Source organism: Solea solea, chromosome 14 (assembly GCF_958295425.1).
Source record: "Solea solea chromosome 14, fSolSol10.1, whole genome shotgun sequence".
Taxonomy (NCBI): Eukaryota; Metazoa; Chordata; class Actinopteri; order Pleuronectiformes; family Soleidae; genus Solea; species Solea solea.
The window spans coordinates 11,760,050-11,782,506 of NC_081147.1; the positions used below are offsets into that span (position 1 = coordinate 11,760,050).

At 39.6% G+C, this 22,457-nt stretch overlaps 3 protein-coding genes across 3 annotated transcripts in view; 2 read left to right on the forward strand and 1 right to left on the reverse strand.

Moving 5' to 3' along the window:
• The window catches only part of dnah12 (dynein, axonemal, heavy chain 12), a 30,606-nt gene extending 24,060 nt beyond the window's left edge, over nucleotides 1–6,546 (forward strand). Inside the window, exons 58-73 of the mRNA XM_058649340.1 lie at nucleotides 81–273; nucleotides 365–537; nucleotides 1,346–1,486; nucleotides 1,584–1,742; nucleotides 1,831–2,126; nucleotides 2,580–2,833; nucleotides 2,911–3,051; nucleotides 3,127–3,264; nucleotides 3,371–3,604; nucleotides 3,704–3,892; nucleotides 4,735–4,838; nucleotides 4,927–5,131; nucleotides 5,249–5,386; nucleotides 5,771–5,862; nucleotides 5,957–6,024; nucleotides 6,148–6,546. Coding sequence (XP_058505323.1) covers nucleotides 81–273; nucleotides 365–537; nucleotides 1,346–1,486; nucleotides 1,584–1,742; nucleotides 1,831–2,126; nucleotides 2,580–2,833; nucleotides 2,911–3,051; nucleotides 3,127–3,264; nucleotides 3,371–3,604; nucleotides 3,704–3,892; nucleotides 4,735–4,838; nucleotides 4,927–5,131; nucleotides 5,249–5,386; nucleotides 5,771–5,862; nucleotides 5,957–6,024; nucleotides 6,148–6,341 — 2,719 coding nt within the window. The 3' untranslated portion in view covers nucleotides 6,342–6,546. The remainder of the gene's footprint in view (nucleotides 1–80; nucleotides 274–364; nucleotides 538–1,345; nucleotides 1,487–1,583; nucleotides 1,743–1,830; nucleotides 2,127–2,579; nucleotides 2,834–2,910; nucleotides 3,052–3,126; nucleotides 3,265–3,370; nucleotides 3,605–3,703; nucleotides 3,893–4,734; nucleotides 4,839–4,926; nucleotides 5,132–5,248; nucleotides 5,387–5,770; nucleotides 5,863–5,956; nucleotides 6,025–6,147) is intronic.
• Nucleotides 6,547–6,761: 215 nt separating this feature from the next.
• On the reverse strand, nucleotides 6,762–13,499 carry fam199x (family with sequence similarity 199, X-linked). Its single transcript, XM_058649338.1, has 8 exons — nucleotides 13,331–13,499; nucleotides 12,051–12,229; nucleotides 11,322–11,541; nucleotides 10,986–11,144; nucleotides 10,678–10,839; nucleotides 9,541–9,724; nucleotides 9,336–9,439; nucleotides 6,762–9,134 (listed from the first exon to the last, which is right to left on the reverse strand). The coding sequence occupies exons 2-8, from the start codon at nucleotides 12,215–12,217 to the stop codon at nucleotides 8,961–8,963; spliced, it is 1,170 nt and encodes a 389-aa protein (XP_058505321.1). The 5' UTR covers nucleotides 12,218–12,229; nucleotides 13,331–13,499; the 3' UTR covers nucleotides 6,762–8,960.
• Nucleotides 13,500–13,555: 56 nt separating this feature from the next.
• Nucleotides 13,556–18,644, forward strand: commd5 (COMM domain containing 5). Its single transcript, XM_058649339.1, has 7 exons — nucleotides 13,556–13,680; nucleotides 14,574–14,734; nucleotides 15,437–15,465; nucleotides 15,584–15,634; nucleotides 15,915–16,010; nucleotides 16,593–16,668; nucleotides 17,603–18,644. Exons 1-7 carry the CDS (start codon nucleotides 13,569–13,571, stop codon nucleotides 17,702–17,704), a joined length of 627 nt encoding a protein of 208 aa, XP_058505322.1. The 5' UTR covers nucleotides 13,556–13,568; the 3' UTR covers nucleotides 17,705–18,644.
• Nucleotides 18,645–22,457: the final 3,813 nt, after the last annotated feature.

Consider the following 22,457-nt stretch of genomic DNA (forward strand, 5'->3'; position numbering starts at 1 on the left):
ATAGTCTCTTTGGGATTTTCACTGAAATACAACTTGGCCTCCTCATTTTGAGCTTTTCATCTGCTTTTCCTCCTCTACAGGCCAGAGCTGGAGGAAGAGAGAAATGCACTTATCCTGCAGTCGGCCGCCAACAAGAGGCAGCTGAAGGAAATTGAGGATAAGATCCTGGAGACACTGCAGTCTTCTGAGGGAAATATCCTGGAGGACGAGAGTGCCATTCAGATTCTGGACTCGGCTAAGATCATGTCCAATGAGATCACTAAAAAACAACAGGTGTGGACCACATGCAAAGCAGGACATCTGGACTGTGAATGTGTCTGATGTTCAGAGATCTAACTTCTTACCGTTGCACACATTTTCCCAGATTGCAGAGAAGACGGAGAAGGAGATAGCAGAGTCCAGAGAGGGTTACAGAGCCATAGCCAAACATTCCTCTGTCCTGTTCTTCACCATCGCTGATCTCACCAATATAGACCCTATGTACCAGTACTCTCTGAGCTGGTTTGTTAACCTCTACATTAACTCTATACAAGACAGGTGAGTGATGCACATCAGGACTGTATTCTAAACTCATCCCTGAATGACAGGGAAACACATGTTTGACAAAAAAAAGTTCATTGAAACATCTTCTATTTGGATTGTCAGACTTAGTTCCGGTCTCAGGTTTAGATATTTGTGTCACTGCTTATGGTAAATGCCCATATATTTAGTTACAGTTAACCACAGAGAGAAACGTGCAACACAACACTGTGATTATTGTGCAACTGCAAAGCTGCGAATGGAAATGATCCATCTGAACTTCTTGTGGAGTTGGAGATGTGAACTGTGCACTCACAGTATCATCACAAACAGCAGATATCTTAAAACAACACACGTTAGCCAGTAAATAGTTTTTAAAATATTGAATGATGTTATATTTGTTAAACTCCTGTATAACCAATAGAAAGTTGCCTGGGGGAAAAACTGGGAAAAAATGTAAATGTAGCAGGTGCTAACATCCGATGTAAACTTTAATAATGTATTAAATTTATACAACTTTTACTGATGTGCAGTGGTTAATGCCAGTGCCTCACAGCAATAAGCTTTTTCTGTGTGGAGTTTGCATGTTTTTTCTGTGTGTATGTGGGTTTTCTACTCCAACCGTGACTTAACCGTGTCATAGGTGTGAATGTAGGGGTTGTTTGTCTCTGATAGGCTGGTGACCTGTCCAGCTGTTCAATGTCAGCTGGTTTTGGCTCCAGCTCTTTCCACGACCCTCAGAGGACAAGCATTTGATGATGTATGGGTGGATGGATAATCTCTGTTGATGTCCATCTTTCTGTGTTGTGTCATTTTTTTTAATCAGCATCAAGTCCAAGATCCTGGAGAGGAGGCTTCAAAACCTGATCGGTCACTTCACCTATAACTTGTACTGCAACATCTGTCGCTCTCTGTTTGAGAAAGACAAACTCCTCTTCTCCTTCCTCCTCTGCTGCAATCTACTCCTGTAAGTGTCACAGACACTGTTTCACACTTGACAAAATAATCAAATTATGCATTGTGATATACTGTGTCTATATATATCTGTGTATTTTTGGTTATAGAGCAAAGGGGGAGATTGAATATGCCGACTTCATGTTCTTGCTGACTGGAGGAGTGGGTCTGCAGAAGACAGTTTCTAACCCTGACTCCAGCTGGCTACAGGACAAGAGCTGGGATGAGATATGTCGTGCCAGTGAACTGCATGGCTTGCAAGGACTAAAGTAAAAACATTAATTATTCGACTAAAGATTTTCTTCCTCAACACTTATGTCCGTCTTGTACTTATTATTATTATTATTTACTTCACAGAGAGTCTTTCATCAAGAGTCCAGGAGACTTCAGGCCTATTTATGACAGCAAAGAGCCATACAACACTCCTCTGCCCGCACCGTGGTGTGACCAACTCAATGACCTGCTCAAAATGATCATTGTTCGCTGTCTCAGGCCTGACAAGATCATGCCAGCGGTGACCAAATATGTGACTGGCAAACTGGGGAAGAAGTTTGTACAACCTCCTCCCTTTGACCTGAGTAAGAGTTACCAGGATTCCAACTCCACCATCCCTCTTGTGTTTGTGCTGTCTCCAGGAGCCGATCCCATGGCCAGTAAGTCTTAGGCTCCATCTATAACGTAGTGTTTGCAGATAAGAACCATCTACAATCCAGATGAGTGTTTTAGTTCAGTGTCAGAAGTAATCTGTATATCACACTGGGCATGCACGTACAGCAGAAAAGAGGAAGCTGATTTTCTCCTCTGCAAACAACAATGGTGAAAAAAAGATTTTTATTATGGGAACCACAAGGTGAAAAATGTTTCACCTTGTTAACCTTGTTCGATAACCTGTGGATATTGTCTCTGCCTCTCTGGCTTGTTGTGAAGACTCACATAGACAGGGTGCATGTAGGTTGGTAGGTCAGTCACTGACAGACAATTTAATTCAGATCATTTATTGGTCATGTTTATGGATTTCTAACAAGATGTGCTTACAGTAAGTGTTTACATTATATCCAATTGCCTACCCACGCTTTAATAATACTCACCTGTGCTACCCCCCACAGGTTTATTGAAGTTTGCCAATGACAAGGGCATGGGTGGTGCCAAGTTCCAGTCCATCTCTCTGGGTCAGGGTCAGGGGCCCATCGCAGCCAAAATGATATCCACAGCCATGCAGGATGGTACGTGGGTGTGTTTGCAGAACTGCCACCTGGCCGTTTCCTGGATGTCCACTCTAGAAAAAATCTGTGAGGACTTCAGGCCAGGAACATGCCACCCCGACTTCCGCCTTTGGCTCACAAGCTACCCTTCACCCAAGGTAAAGAGCAGTGTGTTTCATCCAGAACTTGTTAAATGTACTGTGAGTGAACAATTAAATGACCTCTCTGATCTCAGTTTCCAGTGACAATCCTGCAGAATGGGGTGAAAATGACAAATGAGCCTCCTACAGGACTCAGACTCAACCTTCTTCAGTCTTACTTGTCAGATCCAGTCTCTGACTCAAAGTTCTTCAACAATTGCCCCAAAAAGGAGCTGGTGAGTCAAAGTAGAGGAGCTACTTTTCCTTTTGTAGAGGAAAGGAATTTGAACTGACTTCAATTTCTCTATTAGATTTGGGAGAAGCTCCTGTACGGCCTGTGCGTCTTCCATGCTCTTGTTCAGGAGAGAAAGAAGTTTGGTCCGCTGGGCTGGAACGTTCCCTACGGCTTCAATGAGTCTGACCTGCACATAAGCATCAGGCAGCTCCAGGTATTCATACAGAGATCCAATGGCTGAGTTAACAACACTACAAGGATTCTTATAAGCCATAAGGGTTTCACCACAGTGGCTCTAATGTTTTTATTTTCCTCTTCAGCTGTTTGTGAATGAATATGATGAGGTTCCCTTCGAGGCCATTACGTACCTGACAGGGGAGTGTAACTATGGCGGCCGTGTGACCGACGACTGGGACAGACGGCTCTTGATGACCATGTTGGCAGACTTCTACACAAAGGATCTGATTGAAAAACACTGCTACCTCTTCTCACCTAGTGGTGAATACTATGCTCCACCTAAATCTTCCTATGAGGACTATATTGAATTTATCAAGGTAAAAAAAACAACCAACATGTTAAATAATAAATATACCGTATGTATAATGTTTATATTCTATATAGATTTTAGTTTTAACGCCTTTGTTGTGTTCTAGAAACTTCCATTCATCCAGCATCCAGAGGTCTTTGGGATGCATGAAAATGTGGACATTTCCAAAGATCTGCAGCAGACGAAGCTGCTGTTTGATTCATTGCTACTCACACAGGGCGGTGGCGCTAAGGGAGGGGTCAGCTCTGGGAGCGACAACACACTCTATGACATAGCAAATGGCATCCTTACTAAGGTATGATCATCATTTATACATCGTCACATGAGCCTGAGGGGCGGCATGGTGACGCAGTGGTTAGTAGTGGTGGTTAGCACTGTTGCCTCACAGCAAGAAGGTGCTGGGTTCAATTCCTGGTCTGGGACCTTTCTGTGTGGAGTTTGCATATTCTCCCCATGTCTGCGTGGGTTTCCCCTGGGCTCTCCAGTTTCCTCCCACCATCAAAACATGTTAGAATGTTAGTTACATTCGGTCAGGTTGGTCCCTTGTGGCGGCGCGCTCAGTCGCAGCGGCTCTGATCAACCCTCCATCTGACCTCGACATCTCGTTGTACAATACCAGTATAATGACAATAAAGATGCTTTCCTTTCCTTTCCTTCCTTTCCTGCATTTTTAAACAAGTGAATCTTTTGGATTCAATCAAGAAACTAGAGAGAGCACAAAGAAAACCGAAAGCTTTGCCAAAGAGCTACAGTACACTCCCCTATCTCCCAAGGTTAACAACTGTTTTTATTCAAACTTCTGGTCCCGATCACCAACAAAGTCTAACCATTTCCTCATTTGGTCATAACCCACATCCAGAAGACTTCATCCAAATCTGTCCTTGACTTTTTCAGTTATGCTGCTCACAGACAGACAGATGGACAAACACGACCAAAACCATGAGCTTCTTGGCTGAGATAACAACAGCATATTCAGACTAAGAAAAATGTGATGGATATTTTATAGATTATGTGTTTGGCAGCACAGAAGTAAAATACAAATCGCAGACGTATACCAAAAACTGTATTTGTAGAAAGGAATTTCTTCAGGTGTTTTCTTATACCTTGATTATCATTCCCCTTTTTTTCCCCTCATAGCTTCCAGAGAATTTTGACACAGAAGCTGCTCTCCTGAAGTATCCAGTGCTCTACGAGGAGAGTATGAACACGGTGCTCGTCCAAGAGATGGAGCGCTACAACACGTATGAACAACAGTACAGCGCTTTAAGAAGAAGCCGCTCTGAATGCATACGCCTCATGTATGTTCCTCTCTCTCTCTCTCTTCTTCAGGCTGTGCAGTTTGATCCGTGTGAGTCTGCAGAACCTGTTGAAGGCCATTAAGGGTTTGGTGGTGATGGATGCAGAGCTGGAGGCCGTCGCAAACAGTCTGATGGTGGGCAAAGTCCCAGAGAAGTGGGCGAAGCGTTCTTACCCCAGCCTCAAACCGCTGGGCAGCTACATCACTGACTTCCTCTCTAGACTGAAGTTTTTGCAGGTGAGACTGCACAACAAAGATCAGGGACATATGAAATGACACTGTATGCTTAAATACGGTATGATTCCTTTTTTCTGTCAGTCTTAAATAGAAATGTTTGCTTTGTGTTTTCTGTAGGATTGGTATGACACGTGTACGCCCAACGTGTTCTGGCTGTCTGGCTTCTTCTTCACCCAAGCCTTTCTCACTGGGGCCATGCAGAACTATGCCAGGAAATACCACGTCCCCATTGACCTGCTCAGTTTTGATTTCGAGGTCAAATGACACATTTATTAAAGCAACTATTTGAAACCATGAAACATTCATTTCAAAATCAAGAAGCCCTGAAATTAGCAATTGTGACTATTAACTCCTCAGGAAAATGTTATAAAACAAGTGAGAAGTAGGCTCGTTTTTTTCATATTACTTTCCATTTCAAATGGAGTTCTAGGAGTTGCCCCCTAGTATTTATTCAATATATTTTCACTTATTATTTAGCTTCAGGAAGAACCCGAAAGACTATGTCCATTTTTATACAGTATATGGTCTATGATCAGTCCCACATGCAGCAGAAGTTACATAGTGTTGCTTTCTCTTTCTCTATATTTTCTCTGTCCTCAGAATTTACTGACCTGTGCTTTTGTTTCCATGATGCCACAGGTTCTTCCTATTGAGCAGTCCGACACGTCACCTGAGGACGGTGTTTACATCAATGGATTGTTTCTGGATGGAGCTCGGTGGGACAAAGAGAGGTAAATATTCATATGATATAGTTGCTGAATATCATTATAATTGTGAAATACAATTAGATCTGACAATCCTTAACTGTTGTCTGTATACTAACAGTGGAGTTCTGGCTGACCAGCATCCCAAAGTCCTGTTTGATACGATGCCTATCATGTGGATCAAACCAAGTATGTATTAACATATTTGAATAAATGTCATTTATGTTTTTATCTGTTTCTAATCTTGTTACATTTCTGTCATGTTTTATTTGTCTGTCTCTCTGTTCATTTGCTTCATTCTTCTTCACTCAGCGAAAAAGAAGAGCAGTGATTGGCTTCAGAAAATGTACATTAGCCCTCTTTACAAGACCAGTGAGAGGAGGGGAACCCTGTCAACCACAGGACACTCCACCAATTTTGTCATCTCCATGATGCTGCCCACCAGCAGGGCCCCTCAGCACTGGATCAAGCGTGGTGTGGCCATGCTCTGCCAGCTCGATGACTGAAATTAGACTCACTCATAAGGACTGAAGCGGTTTCCCATGGGAACGAACACGGTGATGCCTTTTTGATTCCTTACTATGCAGAAGTTAAACTTAATCTCTGTTTCTAACCAGCAAAGAGAGCACCAATGAATAAAGTTATGTAATGGTAAATCATATTCACAATGTAAATGATAATAAAATTCACATGGAAGTACATTTTGCACCAGATTGTGTGACAAAGATATTGAATGCAGCTCTCACATGGTTAGTTTTCATGGAGGTCTACAGAACACTCTTACCCCGGTGCGATTATCTTGGTTGTGTATAGAGTTCCTTCTCTCACTCCCCACATACTTTATTAGGTACAGTAATCATTCATGAACTTCTCTGTGTGACTGTGCCAAAAATAATAACGACAACGATATCAGAGACAAAAACAACTGAGATGCAACAATAAGTTTATTTGTCATGTTGTGGTTTTCTATTGCGGGGTTGTATCTCTTGCAGTCAACAGTTTCATAGTGGTTTATATTAGAACTAATGTAAACCCGTAAAAACACTGAGATGGTAAAAGTGTCAGTGTGATGTGATAAAATAATCCAAACGATGGCACTGAGGGTATTTTCCTAAACCAAAAAAAGCTTGATTTACAATGAGGTTTAATCCATTCAACATCTGTCATTTTCAGAAATGACACAGTACCTTATATACACAAATAACTTTATTGCATCACACTGTGGCTTGAGTTGAACTTTTTTTTTTTTTTCAAAATTATCTTATTCTTTCAAAATAGATTTTTGCTAATTCATTACTACAGAATACATAAAGCTGCATCAACATAATTGCTGTAATTAATAGATTTACACACAGGACAGAGACAAGAACCAAAGGTCAGTACACATTAAAAAAATATTAGAAAGGACAACAGGCTGTTAGGTCAGTAATCCCAGTGGTTCATTGTGTTACAACTCAGAGGGTAAACAGAAAAAAACCCCAGCAACACACAAATAGATGCGTAATTTCAGCAAAAAACTAAATACCAAGATCTCTACGACTGCACACAAACCCCATCTCAAGTTAATTTTGAGATGTTAGCGCTTCATTCACTGCATTTCCAGATTTTAACAAAGCAATGTTGACACTTCTCTTTAGCCAAGTTACTGGGTAAATGTTGGATTCACATGACCGAGAAACCAGCTCATAATTAAACCAGCCGTACAGCACACAGACATACAAAAAAACATGTTAAGACTTCACCAAAGCTTAAAGGATTTAAACTTGTGAGGGTCATTTACTAAACACAGCAGGAGTGCTTGTAGAAAAAGAGGAAAGAGAGACAAAGACAAAACTCAAGTACTTTTAAATGGATCAAAATAAGACTAAACGTTTTGCTACGATCCTGTGGCAATTTACAGCTCTTAAGCAACAACAAACAAAAAGTCAACAGTTCAATACTTCTCCAGTGTGTGTACATATATCTATATATACACACACGCAAACAGGGAAATGAACTCAAAACCTTTCTCACCAAGGAAAACCTGAAAACAGGCAGTAAATAAGCTTTTTATCATTTACTGTATATACAATACAGGTAAGCTATTTTTACAGGTGTATGTAAATAATGATGCAAGTCGTTTAGTTACTGGACCACATGGGGACGATTAAACATGCAGTGTTTCAGTGCTCCCTCTAAGCCTTAAAGAGTGAAATGGAACCAACACTAGATAGAAAGACAGGCCAGCACACGTCCACATTTCCACATCACAAACCTCTTCATCTCTTTGGAGGATGTTTAACAGGAGCACTGATTACATTCAGGCTTCATCAGTTTATAAACATTGTTTTAATCTCATGATTTTGTGTTGTTTTCCCCAGTAGGTCCTGACGAGTACACTTCTATTTACAGTAAATCTCCCGTCATGTTCCTGTCAGACGCTTCACACTTATGTCATGTTGACTGTCTACCTGGAAGTAGTTTCTCATACTTTTGCTGATGTAACCTAATATGCAGCAGGTTCAACTACAGCTACAGATGAGCAGAGTTTGGTCGTTGCAGATGAAGCCATGCGAGTATCTGTAGGCAGACGGGTGGCAAGTACCACCATTAATATTTAAAATAAAGCAAACTTAATAACTTAATACCAATATGAGTAAAGTACGGTAAACATGTTGCCATGACCTCTCATTTGCACAACATGACCAAACTCTGCTTCTCTTGTCTGACCTGCCCTTCTGCTAGTGGTGGCTGTATTAGTAGCATCTGCTGCAGTTAACTGTATTAAGCTGTAATAACTGTCACTGCATTATATGTATGCGTTACCTGTGAGCGTCTCACCTGTAGCAGTATTAGCATGAGTTATAAGCAGGTTAGACTGATGAAATATCTAATCAAAGCATTAGCAGTATTTTATGGCACTTGCATCTAAAACTAGTAAAAGCAAGCAATGTGTCAAGCTACGCTAATGGCTGCTTAAAGGTACTACCTGTCACGTTACTTTTTACAAATTGCATTATGAGCATGTTAGCCTATTCAAAGCTAATGAGAGCAGTGACTGGACTCAGCACGGTTGCTAAGCTCTATGGTAGTGGCTGGGTGTTGAGAGAGCAGGCGTAGAGGGAGCACTGATTGATTCACTGGTGTCACATCAGTATGTCCAGGTCGTCAACGCGGCCGTCCTCCTCCGTTACCCGTAGCGACAGTACCTCCTCGTTCAGAAACAGTCCACTCAGACGTTCCTTGCGAGCCTGACGCTGCTCTTTCAGCTGTCGCTTCCGGAGAGCTTTCTGCTGAAGCTTACGCTGCTTTGAACGCTTCTAGAAAGACAATTTGAGGGAAGGAGGTTAGTGACAATTCCTAGCTGAAGATTTGACCGTCCCACATGAAAATCAAAACCCTCAGACTTCACAGTAGTTTTACTGTGTAATGCAGAATACAATGAACTAGTCCTGTTGAAATAAAGACGAGTTTATGGTATGAAGTAGTAAGGTATGGGTGCAAATATGGAGGTTCCTTACTTTAGAGTCTCGTATACGTTCTGCAGCACTAGAGAGGTTGCCATCGCTGTGAGCTCTGCTGATGTTGGCAACACTGCTTCCACTACAAGCCGAGGCTGTCCCACCTGAAACAAAAATAAATAAAAAACAGCATTACAATCACAGAAAATGTACAGAGTGGACTCCTCTGGTGGTAGAACGGTTAGCTGACCAGACATTATCTTACCTGCTAAAGAGTTGGAGGCTGTGGAACAAGTGGAGGAGCTTGCAGAGCTCACCATGCTGGCGTTACTGCTGCTAGCTCCACTGATGCCGCCGGTGCTGGCACTGCTGTGGCTGCTCCTCTTCCAGCCTTCTCTGGTGCTACTGGCTCGCTGTCGGGGGCCGTGCTCTCTGATGTAGCTACGCACCTAATGACAACACACACACTCTTCATTAGTCTGTTCACATTCAGAGTAAGGCTTGGGCCAGACTGGATGCATCACTGATCTTCTATGTCTTGCATAATTCTGTTGTAAAAATGTTTCTGCTGTGGAGCTGCTACCATGTTTTACATAGGGTTTGCCTGTGCAATTTGCCATTATTATCACATTTTATGTGAAATGTAAAAATGTGAAGTTTGGAAAATATCCCATAACTAAATATAGATTTACACAAAAAAATATTTAAAAGTAAGTAAAAACCTTACTAAATTACAATAACTTTATAGTAAATTACAGTTTTGTAATACATCTTAAATCTCAAACTTTTTGAATATTATTATTTTCACACCACCATCATATTAATTTCAGGTGGGAACATATTCACATTAAAACATGCACAGCAGGATTCTTTTCCCTTTACCCTTCAGGATACAGTGATATGTTTTTTGATCAACCAAAAATGCACGTGGACCATGAGAGCTCACGGACGGACAACGAGACTGTGGATGTGCAGGTTGCCGAGTCGCAACGGAAATAAGGTGTCCTGGATGAAATGGCAACTTATGGAAACACCTCAGGTATCCAGAACACACATTTTGATTTTGTCGAGTAGATACCAATATCTATATTATATTTATCCAATATTATTATGATTACCTCAATTTGGTCTGTATAGTCATACTGGACACTTTATGTGACAAGCGGACATTATAATCACAAATAAAAAACACAAGAATGTTTATGTTAACAGCCATCTCTTACGAACCTTCATAGGAAGCAATAGTAAAGGAATAATAAAGGATAATAAAGGAATTTATCTGTTGTTTGCAAAACCTACTCAGACTTTTTTTGTAAACATGAAGAGAACCAGCACTGTTTATTTGTTCAGATGATCTATATTTCAAGTGCATTTACATGTGTGTTTCAGAACTATTACCCACCTGTTTGAGTTTCTCATCAGTGAGACAGTTGAGCTCGATGATGAACTCACTGTCTGTGGGAGAGATTTGAGCACACGGGTCGATGATTTTGATGATGTCCAGCTGTTCTCTCAGACCCATTTCTGTGCTGACCTTCCGACTCAGGTACTCAATGTACTCCACCTGGAAGTGGTAAGATACACATATAACTTTGAATGTCGTTGTGTCTCTTGTCTAGGCTGATTACACTCCTGTGAAGAAGTAAGCTAGCAAGCTTGAGTGAGGTTTAGCTAATTCTGAACAAGGAAAAATGTGTCCCCCGTGTTTACTTGTTCATCGTTGGTCATGGCACTCCAGGGCAGTTCATCCAAGTTACGATGAGGGTGGGGCTTTGGCTTTCTCTTGGAAAATAAACATGGTGAACTTGGTACGCTTGGGATGATGTCAGAGAGGACATCACTGCCACTGGCTATGTCACTTCCTGGCAACTGAGAGGATACAAGAGAAGAAGAGATGAAGAAGATGGTGAGTTTTAACTCACAGTTCAAGTTTGATTTTAATTCTATAATCACTATAATAACCACACACAAACAATTTGTGCAACTATGATCTTATGTCTCACATCAAATTTTTTTGCACCAAAAAAAACATTTAACAAAACCAACCTGCCACTCAAACTCGCTGTCAGACCAGTCCCAGTAGGTGCTGATAGAGGAGGAGACGTCGCTGCAAACACTGCCCTCTGGAAACAAGTCCAGCGATGTCAGTTCTTGGTCATCCAGAAGGGAGTAACAGTCGTCCTGATCCCCCACCGAGACTGAGGAAAAGAGTTCCTCACTGCACTCTGAGCTGGCGACACTTGTCCCACAGGAAGTAAGGTTCCATCTGGAGAGAACAATGAGTGGACTTTATAATTAAATGGTGACTTAATTCTGACTAGATGCAGCAGTGCATGAAGATGCAAATTTTATGGAGTATCAGCTTCACGAGAGGTGTACAAGTATATCCACAGACAAGAGGGTCACAGTATGCAATGAATCAATACACATATTAAAATGGTTTATCAACTTTAAGTTTTTCCATAATGTGCTGCTTTTTTCACTTTTTATAAGAAATCAGTTGTGTAGCATATGCTATTTACGGAAATATGTGTGTTAGTCATGACATTGTGCAGCAGACTTTGGATGTTACTACACACCATGCTGCCCCTGCTGTAAACACGAGACTTGTCTACCAGAAAATGTACAACTTAACAAATGTACATTTTCTCAAGGTTAACAGCTGCACTAACTAATATAAATGCACATTGAAAGTATCATTAGAAACTCAGTTTACCTCTGAGACATATGTGTGTCACAAGTCACATGTCACATGTGATCACAAGCTGTACTTGCCTGTTACTGTGGAAACGGTGTAGAGGATCAGTTCTGTGACACGATGAGAGCTGAAAGCCAAAGTCACTGACATCCAAGGTTCCAACATCACTGAGGTTGGCTCTTTGGGAGAGGAGAGGAAACGGCTCCTCTGGGGCCAAAAACTTCTCATACAGTGATTCAGACATGGTGAGATGTACCTAACACAAAAACAGAGACAAACAGTATAACACCCAACTATTATGGCACCTCTTAGTGTGACCAGAGCCTCAATAATTAAAACACCACTTACACAATCATAACAAAAGCTTCGTAATCATAAATAATTTGTGGTCATTAACATATTGTTGTTTTTCACTTAATTGGGTTCAGTTTGTAGATAGGTACACATATTATGACACTGGCAAAATGACACCAGTAATGTTTTGAATATGTGACTAGTAGGAAGATGTCAACAAATAACTAGCTAGCCATTTGCAATAGGATACAAATATCAACAAAACTTTTATTTTCTCTTTTTTTTGATATCTCTTGCTCTAGGTATCTTTTGGGGGAAAGGCTTTTTATGGTAAACATAAGTACACAAAGAGTGTTAATAAAAGGTGTCTTCGTAAAGATGTAACTTTTAGGCCCGCAATTCACGATTATTTTCATTATCACGTAATCTGTTATAACGAATAATTTATGGTCCAAAAAAAAAAAACCATTGATTGACGTTTCCCATAGTGACAATGTCCTCAAATGTGTCGTTTTTAATCAAGACATTCCATTAGCTATCTTAAGGGTGCAAGTAACCATGATCTATCACATTTAAAACACTGAAATCAATCACAGGCTTTAACACAATTATAATGAATTAATTGTAATCATTTGCTTACACTGTACGTTGTTTTAGTCATTTAGGAGTAAATTAATGCTGGACATTGTATGCTCTGTTTTGGTCTGGCTTTGCCTTCTTTTTCTCTTTCAATGTTTCTGTAGTTTGTTTTATTTCAATAATATGTGGATAGTTTTGTTAAAACTGTGTGTTTAATGTTTCAGTTTCCACTTTAAACTGTTATTTTGTTTGCATGTAACATGTTGTGTGTGAAATGCGCTGTACAAATAAAGCTGCCTAGCCTGCGAAAAACTCAACACAAGCTAACATCGTTAGCTGACGCTAAAGCTCACAATGTCCACGCAGCGTTTACCCACCCATACAACGATGCCGAATTCACCTTTACCACACAATAACAAACTTTAAAGGTCTAACAACACAACGACGCTGTAATTATGAAATTAGGTGCGTTGAAAAAACCAACCTTTTGTCGTTCAAAGTGTTGTCATTTCTGTCACCTCCATTTGCAAATCCTTTCTTTTCTATCGACGACGAACCCGCTGTCAACGCGAGACTCTCGGCGGTGACGCGAACGGCGCGTGACCTGAACACGGAAGCTGTCACAATAAGCTGAAAAGAAGCACAAAACACAACAGGAACGCTTATGCACACATTTACAATATATTTTGGTTATCCGTGTTTATCTTAGTCCGAGGTTAGTCATGGCGGCAAAGGACTCCAGCTTTCTGGGAAGCAGGATACCACCAGAGATTGAGTCAATGTCGAAAAACCTGAAGGATGTGGATCACGAGATGTTCAGAAGAATCCTGAAAGGTAAAATACTAATATTTTTCTTTACGAGTGGATACAGGTTTAATGTCATTAAAAACAAACCCTTTTTCATGCTTTGACTATTATTTACCACTAACTTGTGCTATAGCTCTCTTACACATGGCCATGTAAATCAATACATTGTATAAGCCACTTACATAAAACTACATAACTTATAACAACCACATTGACAACACACATTCCACCAATGCTGCTCAGTTTCCCACACTATCCTTGGGCCACAACCTACATCCCCATAATGTAGTCAAACTTCATTATATTCTCTTTTTTTAAAGTTAATTCGCCATTGTCTCTGTCAGAATCCTATAATTCAAGTTTTTGGAGAAAGATAATCTATAATTGATACCCACAGGCTCAAGGGATCGCAGGAAGGTGAGGGGGTATCTGTCTCCATTCATTTCAGCATGTGAGACAACGCACAATAGCTTGTTAATGAATATATCCGTTGCATTTATTGTCCAAAAACTGCCAAAGTTGGGACTGCACTCACTGGTGCCCCTCCGATTAACAGAAAGACAGACGTTCCTTGAATTAATAGAGATAAAAGTGATAAATACCAGACCTATGGTGTGTATTTTAATTTTAATATGCATTTGTTTCTTTCTATCATTCTTTCATTGTCATTTATGCTTGTCTCCAGGGCTGTAAAATGTACAGAATGTTCCGTAAAAGTAATAAAATATAAATACTTATTTAGTTTTTGAGCTGTGCTACTCACAACAGAGAGACAAACAAACAAATATGACCAAAAACAACCTACTTGCCGCAGTTAATGATAACTACAAATAGTAAATAAGACAAACAACTGCAGCTAGCAGTACTACAGGTGTCTTAGTAAATGATCTGAGTATGCCTGTGAATGATGCTTCCTCCAGCTGTGGTCAGTGCTCTGGAGGGGAAGGACTCCAGAGAAGTAATGAAGGCCATCGCAGAGAGCAGCGCCATCCCACAGGAGAGACTCAGCTACATCATATCTGGGATGTACAGAGTCCTGTCTGAGGCCATCCGTATCCCCACATCATCACTCAAGCAGGAGGTATTCACACAATACACACATCCATAGTTAGGCAGCTGAATCCATCAATGCATAAAGGGTTTGAGTATGTAATGTATGCAAATGGTAACACTGATAAAATTAGGAATACTGAAAAAAAATCCATCTTTAAAAGTGCTTTTAATGGACGGACGTTGTTGAAAAGGAAATTACAAAAGTACATATTAAAATAATCTTGTTATCTTGTCTTTATATACAGTATATTAAATAGTTTTCTATACTGCATTTGCCCTTTGTCAGTGTCTTAAGTTTGGGTGTGTAAATTATAATCCATTTAGTGCAGTTAAAAAAATGTATAGAAAACGGATTTCAACATTTCCAATTAACAATTCCACAATTAATTGCAACATTTTATTATTGCAAAACCACAGTTTTGACATTACACCTGTGTGATACTACCCCTGTTGGTGATGGTACAAAATTATGTAAAAACATGCGTCTAAAACTGTTACATAAGGAGAAGTAAATGAGTGAACAAGGACAATGACTTACTTGACCGAGTGATCTCATTGATGGTTTGATTTATCTGGTTTTATTTGACTTTATCTGCATAAACGGTTCCACACCTGTGAATGTATGCAGCGATCAAAATTCTTCATTCACTGAATTGCACATTTTACATAGTACAAAGTATTGTTATACATTTTTATCACAAAATAAATGTATTGCTGTGTAATTGTTTAGGCCTTCAAAGAAGATCTCAGAGAATTAAGGTAAGGCTCATCATCTTTCTTTTTATCACACACTCTGTTTTGATTAATTATTGCTTGTACATAACAAAGTGTGAACCACAAAAATGGTCCATTTGTTGTTTGTATTTCTGTTATTTAGAATACCTGAGGACTTTATCACGGATTTCTCAAGTGTGGTTTTTGGAAATCGGTACGTTGAAATTACACCTTTTGTCATTTCCTTCATGAAGGCACAGAGTTCCATTTACTGGTTATACAGCCACTGTCATTATAAGCTAAATTGCTTGGTCACTGTTGTGTGGTTGCATACAATCACTGCAGGAGAGCATTACCATGACCATGACCGTTGTCACAGGACTGTGACACCAGGGATTTGTCCATGAATATCTGATTAGTGCTGCTGCTGCTGCTGTGGTATTCAAATATTATTCAAGGACACATTCTGATTCCATCTCTGCTTGTATTTTTAGTCGTGCAGCACTGGAGGCAGCCTCCTCCCAGAAAGATCCTCACCTACCAACAGTAGAGGACTTCAAATGGAGAGTGGATGTTGCCATTTCTACAAGGTAATACATTGAGGTAGAGGAGCAACACTGTACCCTAAGAAACATAATAATAACAGCAATATAGTTATGTACCACTTTTAAAATATAATGTTATTAAGTGCCTTGAGAGACTAAGCAAAAAGCAGGATGAAAGAAGAAAGCGCAGGGGCAAAAATCACTAAATCAGAATGCCAAATGTCAAAAAGAATAAGAAAAATAAGAAAACAGCAAATAAAAGGTTAATGATAAAATGGTAAAACCCACATTGGAAATATAAAATTATGACATTGCATATGGAGGATAGCTCTAAATATTTTCATAGCCAGAAAAATTTTACACATTATGAATAACTGTAGCTGACTTACGTAAGTCTGTTTTTTCCTAGATCAGTTCATTCAAGGTCGTTCTCAGAAAATTAGATCATACCCAGTGTTGTGTCTCCATGACATTTACAGTACACAAATAAATGCAGTTGTCAGGTTGGTCAATGAATGGGAAGAGACCAACATGTAAAAATAACAAAGAAATCTTTTGTAAGTATAGACCTGTTTTCTTGTTGTACGTTATAAAAGTGAGATGAAATTTTCTTCTGTGTCTCTCCAGCTCTTTAGCCAGAGCCCTGCAGCCTTCTGTTCTCATGCAGATGAAACTGTCAGATGGGACTTTTCACCGCTTTGAGGTACAGCAATGATCCATCTATGTCATCTATGAAAATATTGATACACTAAAATATTGAGATTTCATGGCGTGAGAACTGTAATAACTCATCTTATTATCATCATCATCTAGTTAATAAGCATTGCATGTTCTTTCTGTGCAGCATCAGCATCTTTGTATCTGTTTCACATAAGGTAATAGTAATTAAAACAGTATTTAGTATTACTATAACATTTATATTTGTATTTTACAAATAAATGCAGTTAGATTCAGCATGGAATCACCAACATCAGTGGCGTTATTTTCTCAACAGGGGGCGCCATACTCCAGCTCCAGTATACAATTCCTGTCTCATAATGATAAACTAGCAGTTTGATAAGTTTGATTCAGACATTGTATGTTTCTAACTAGGCTACTAGTGTGAACAGATGGAGGTGAGTGGACTTCTCTCACTGCTGTTGTTGCACCTAGTGAGGCAGTTGCATAATGAGATCATAGCGGTATTAGAAGATTAGTAACAACAACATCCGATGTGCAGATTTCTATTGATGGACTTTACCTGATAATGTGCTTCCTGAGATCTGTTCCGGATTTTGACCAACAGATATATTCTGCTCTCATCCCAGAAGAAAAACCGAAACCATTTAAGTCTCTCTTTTAATTAGTAGATGTTTCTTCATTAACACAGCTACACACACACTGACTCACGCTCAGCTTGAAGCACATGGATGATGGAAATGTGAATTGTAGCTGCAAGCAAACTAATTTACTTTAGATCTTGCTTTTGTAAAAAAGCTTCCCTCATGAATCTTTCAGTTTGTAATTCACAGACTTCCAACAAGCAAACATCTAAATAATGGCCACCACTTTGTAGATAAAGTACTCTATGTTGTCAGAGAAATATGTTATATCATCAGTTTGTGTTTATGTCAGTGATGTGTTGTTTTCCTGTTCAGGTGCCCGTGTCAAAGTTCCAGGAGCTCCGCTACAACGTGGCTTTGATTCTCAAAGAGATGAACGATCTGGAGAAGAGGAGCATTCTCAAAATCCAAGACTGACATGTAAGAACTTTGGATGATTAAGTGGACGTTTACTGCACACAGGACAACATTCATTCACTAAGTAAAAGTGTGTTTGAAATGATGATAATAATTTGTCCGTCACTATGTTATTCTTTAAAGAGTGTTGGCATCCAACAATGTGCATCTGTTTTCAGTGTCAAATGATATGAAGAGAACAGGAGGGACAGTCTATAGGACAAAAGATAAGACTCTGTCCTGACTGTGTCTCAGCCTCCATTTCACTTACTCTGTCCAATTTTTTTTAAACAGTAATAAAGTAAAAAAAAAGCTCCACTGTGAGAAAAACACAAGTGGAGCCAAGTGAAGTCCTAGATACTCTGTCACTAAGTGGCCACTTAGATTGGTGTCAGTGTGATCTGTGTGTGAGACTGGACATTTTGTTCACATGCTGCTGAATTATGAGAATTTGCATGAATGAGCAAAGAGATTGTTTTTCAACTCGTGTCTTTTATACCTGTTCTTTATAATAACGTCAGATAAAAAAAGTGAAATGATGACTTTCTTTCTAATTTTTTGTTATTTTGTCATGTGAACCACACATGTCAAATAAAACCTGTTATTGTTTTTGCAAAGAATAGATTGTTTGGTCAGAGAATGAATCTCCTCCTGTGGCCTTTTTGTTTTGTTTTTCCACACCCAATACGACTAATGCATTAGAGGGTGTAGTAACAGTTTGTTCCAACACTGTCTTTGTATCAATAGAAGGCTTGTGAGTCATGAACAAAAGTTGGGACGGTTCAATTCAGAGCTTTACTGTCCCTCATCTGTGGGACGTTAATGTTCCATCCTTTATTTGCTTGCGTATCTATGCGTTACTTTATTCCGGAAAAAGACTTGTTTTCTATAAAGCTCATGTGATTTTTCACTTTTTGACCTTAAAAACTGCTTCACTGTCAATAAAACCTTGAAGAATGTTGCTATTGTGAATCCTTTGGTGAGTACATTGTAGTGGAAAGTTCAGTTACACAAGCAGTGTATTTTATACATTGTAAGTGCAATAAAAAATGTATGACCTGTCAGTTTAGCACTAAGTAACCAGGCTGATTAATAGCCGTACCTGGAGAAGACTAGCTCTTAATACCACAGTACAGGGCATACGGGCATTTATTGTATGTGAAACAAATAAAAAAACATGTTAACTCATGATACAGCCTACTTTTGTCTTGCTCTATAAAGAACAATTCTATAAATTGTAGCCAAGGCTGTCAAGATTAAATATTTTCTTTCATGCATTCGCCTCCATCTCATCATAAATTACCATCTATTTACATTTCAAACAAGGGAGTGAGAGAGGACAGCGTTTCACTAATTCACATACCTTTTAATTGTGAGTAATGAAACAAACAACACCACATGAATCGAATTTCCCCACATGACACTAAAAAGATTCTGCTGTGTAATAGTAAAGACCTTCATTATGTGTCATTGAGTCTTTCATGCCTTTTATCATTCCTTTATGTTTATGCTCTCTCCTCTAGGCGAGATTTTCCCCTGTGAAATGTGATACCTCTGGAGTTTAAAAAAAAAACAAAAAAGAAAACCACAGGCAGCGTTGAATTCCATCCCATAAATAACCTTTGTCATTCCTTCCAAGAAGAACCATGTTTCATAATTGCCTGTGAAGTGACATCAGAAAGGACAACTACTGGTTGCAACCCAGTATTTAATGTAGAAGAGCAGGCGAGGACTCTATGATTAGCCTATATAGAGACGCGCTCAAGTAAACGTCAAGTTATTTGTGTGTGTGTGTGTGTGTGTGTGTTTGTGTGTGTATGTGCGTGCTTGCGTAATACCCAGCTGAGTGTCCTCATTTGCATATAAGCCAGTCTGTCTGTTATTACAAGTGTGTCAGTCTGTGAGTCTGTCTGTGTCTTTGGCAGCGTACATGTCAGTCAGCCTTTGCCGTCTGTGGGTGGGATTGAGTTCATAGGCGAGACTGGTCGACCTATATTACCAGCACTGCTACGACTGATATGGACTCTGATCAACGGAGTGTAATCCTCACTCATTCACTCACTCACTCACCACACAGTAAACCCCATTTACAAACCGGGCTTATTTTCATACTGCAGGTAATGTTACTGAAAGGCTTCACATGGTCTTAATATTACCTTGTGGTCCCATTTCATGACATTTCTCAAACTCTGACCTTCACCACAACCTTTCTACTTCTTTGTATTCTCTGGAGCTTAGCAGTTAGCATCCATGATACTACAGTGCTGCCTCCCACCTTTATTTCCTTCTTCAATAACCTACTTCTAATTCAAGTTTTTTAGAGAATCTGTTACACTACAACATAGAAGGGCTGCAACTAATGAACTCATTCTGCAACTAATTCTTTTCATAATTGATTCATCTGTGACAGTGGATGGTTGTTTGTGTGGCCCTGTGATGGACTGGCAACCTGTCCAGGGTGTACCTTTAGCCCTATGTCAGCTGGGACCATGACCCTTATGTGGAAGATGAAGCAGTAGAAGATTAAGATTTTCTCGATTAATTTAAACTATTTTTTGCTCTGTAAAATATCAGAAAATGATGATTGGCATTTATCAAACGTGGAAATGATGATGTTCTTGAATGGCTTGTTTTGTCCACAAACCAAAATGATTCAGTTTTAATGATTTCTTTGTTTCATGGAGCAAAAACAACAGAAAAGATTCCCATTTAAGAAGCTGAAAAATCAGAAAGCTTGTTTTAATGATTGAAAAAACAGTCAAACCGATTAACCAAAATAGTTTTTAATCAATTTTCCCTTGACTAATCTGTCATTGGTGGGAATCCAGCATTATTATTATTAGTACCATTCATTACAAGTACTTCAGCCTCACTTAAACAATCTTCCCTGTGTGTTAGTTCATTTGTCAGCTTGATTTTTGTCTTCATGCAAACACATTTATGAATAAGTAACATCAAAGTTCTGGTGAGTGACGTTTGCAGTGCCACAGTTTGATCAGCAGACATCTGGTCGGTTCTAATCATCTGTCTCTCAAAATGAACCCTGAGGGGGTGACAGCCTCCTCCGTGTTGGTACTACTGACGATGCTGCACAGCTTTACCAGTCTGAGCTGCCTGTGGAGGCACCAGATTGATGGGGGGGACAGAGTGACGTGAGTCGTAACACGTCCTGCATCTCTGTAATGTCAGACCTGTGTTCCAGCTCTGTGCCAGCAGTTAGAACACTCTGCACTTGAAGATACTGACCAAGGTACCGATGCCATGTAACCTATTTCACGTGTCCTCAACGCTCACGGTGTCCTAATGCAGCTGTCTGACAGGTTTTCTAAAAGCAAGAGGATTACAATCTAACTTAATTAAACAAAACTAAAAACCCTTGTGTTATTGGGTTATCAAAGCACCTCATTCATACATGTCATACTCATTTTCTTGCATACCTAAAGACACAATTATTTTGGAACAGCCGCACTACCTCAGTTTTACAACTAAGCTCCTTCCTCTAGTACAGTTAGTTCTGACTGACTGCTGGGAAAACTCAGACTCAGACAAGAGAATCATTGTCAAATGCAAGTCATTCAGCGGTGAGTCACAACTGAAGAAGGCTCAGTCAATGAATGACTGAGCCTTCACAGCCATGTTAAATAGTGGAAAATTACAATTAATTCACTCCATTAAAGTAGGAAATGTAATAGTTGTGTTGTGAATTTTTAAACTGAATCTTTTCATTTTCTACAGTTTTATCCCCCTCTGGAAACAATCCCAGCTGACATAGGGTAGAAGGTCGCCAGTCCAACACAGGGCCAATAAACAAACCATGACCAGCTGTTCACACTCAAATGCAAACCTATTTTTCACTTTAGAGCAGGGGTCTCAAAGTCAAATGATGTGGGGGCCACATGAGCTTCAAGTCTGGTCAGTAGGGGGCACTCAAGTGAAGAAAAGTCCAACTGTGTGTGTAAAACCACATGTTCAGTCAGGGAGGACAATAGTAGCTTAAAATTATATCCCAATATTCCATCATGATAAAGCAAAAACAACATTTTAAATAAAGGTGTAGCAAAAACGCTACACAATGACATATGATTTACAATTTAAAAAAAATAAAAAGATTTATAATGCAAAATGAATCTGTAAATATCAAAAACAAACATTTAAGTGGCAGGCCACATAAAATCGATCAAAGGGCCCACGAGCCACAAGTTTGGGACCACTGCTTTAGAGTCAGTCTTTAGACTGTGGTAGGAAGCAAGAACACTCAAAACATATTCATGTGCTCCCAAATATATAGGTATCACTTTTAGTTTTTTGTCTAATTGGAATTCAAACTGCTGACCCTTTTGCTGTGTGGCAACAATGGTAACGATTAATCCACTGTGTGGGAACAAACTAAAACCTAACGTTTTTCTTTGTAAACAGTTGTTTGTATTTGTATATATATACTGTATATATATATATATATTTTTTTTTTTTGTTTACTGTCATTGCCAAAGTAAATTCTCCACACTGGACAATAAAGTTAAAACGAAACGTTAAAAAAGTAAGTTTATGAAAACAGTTTATGAAAACACTTGCCCTCTCGGTCACTCCACACTGGCTGGGTTGTTTATTGTAGATGTGGACGCAGGACGGGGTCAGACAGGCTGCTGGCCCCCTGACACTGAAACTGTTACATGGTAGATTGTTTTGTAACAGTTTCCCTAACTCGTCCAATGAGAACACCGGCCCTGAGTCACATGACACAACTTTACATAACAGTTTTTTTTTTTGCTCCCGC

Excerpts from the sequence above, each read along its gene's own strand:
- fam199x (XM_058649338.1), bottom strand. The coding sequence starts at position 12,217 with ATGTCTGAATCACTGTATGAGAAGTTTTTGGCCCCAGAGGAGCCGTTT. Across the intron at positions 11,542-12,050 it reads CACCGTTTCCACAGTAACAG|ATGGAACCTTACTTCCTGTG; the intron begins GCAAGTACAGCT and ends TGTTCTCTCCAG. Across the intron at positions 9,135-9,335 it reads AACGTATACGAGACTCTAAA|AAGCGTTCAAAGCAGCGTAA; the intron begins GTAAGGAACCTC and ends TTGTCTTTCTAG.
- commd5 (XM_058649339.1), top strand. The coding sequence starts at position 13,569 with ATGGCGGCAAAGGACTCCAGCTTTCTGGGAAGCAGGATACCACCAGAG. Across the intron at positions 13,681-14,573 it reads GTTCAGAAGAATCCTGAAAG|CTGTGGTCAGTGCTCTGGAG; the intron begins GTAAAATACTAA and ends TGCTTCCTCCAG. Across the intron at positions 15,635-15,914 it reads AGTGTGGTTTTTGGAAATCG|TCGTGCAGCACTGGAGGCAG; the intron begins GTACGTTGAAAT and ends TTGTATTTTTAG.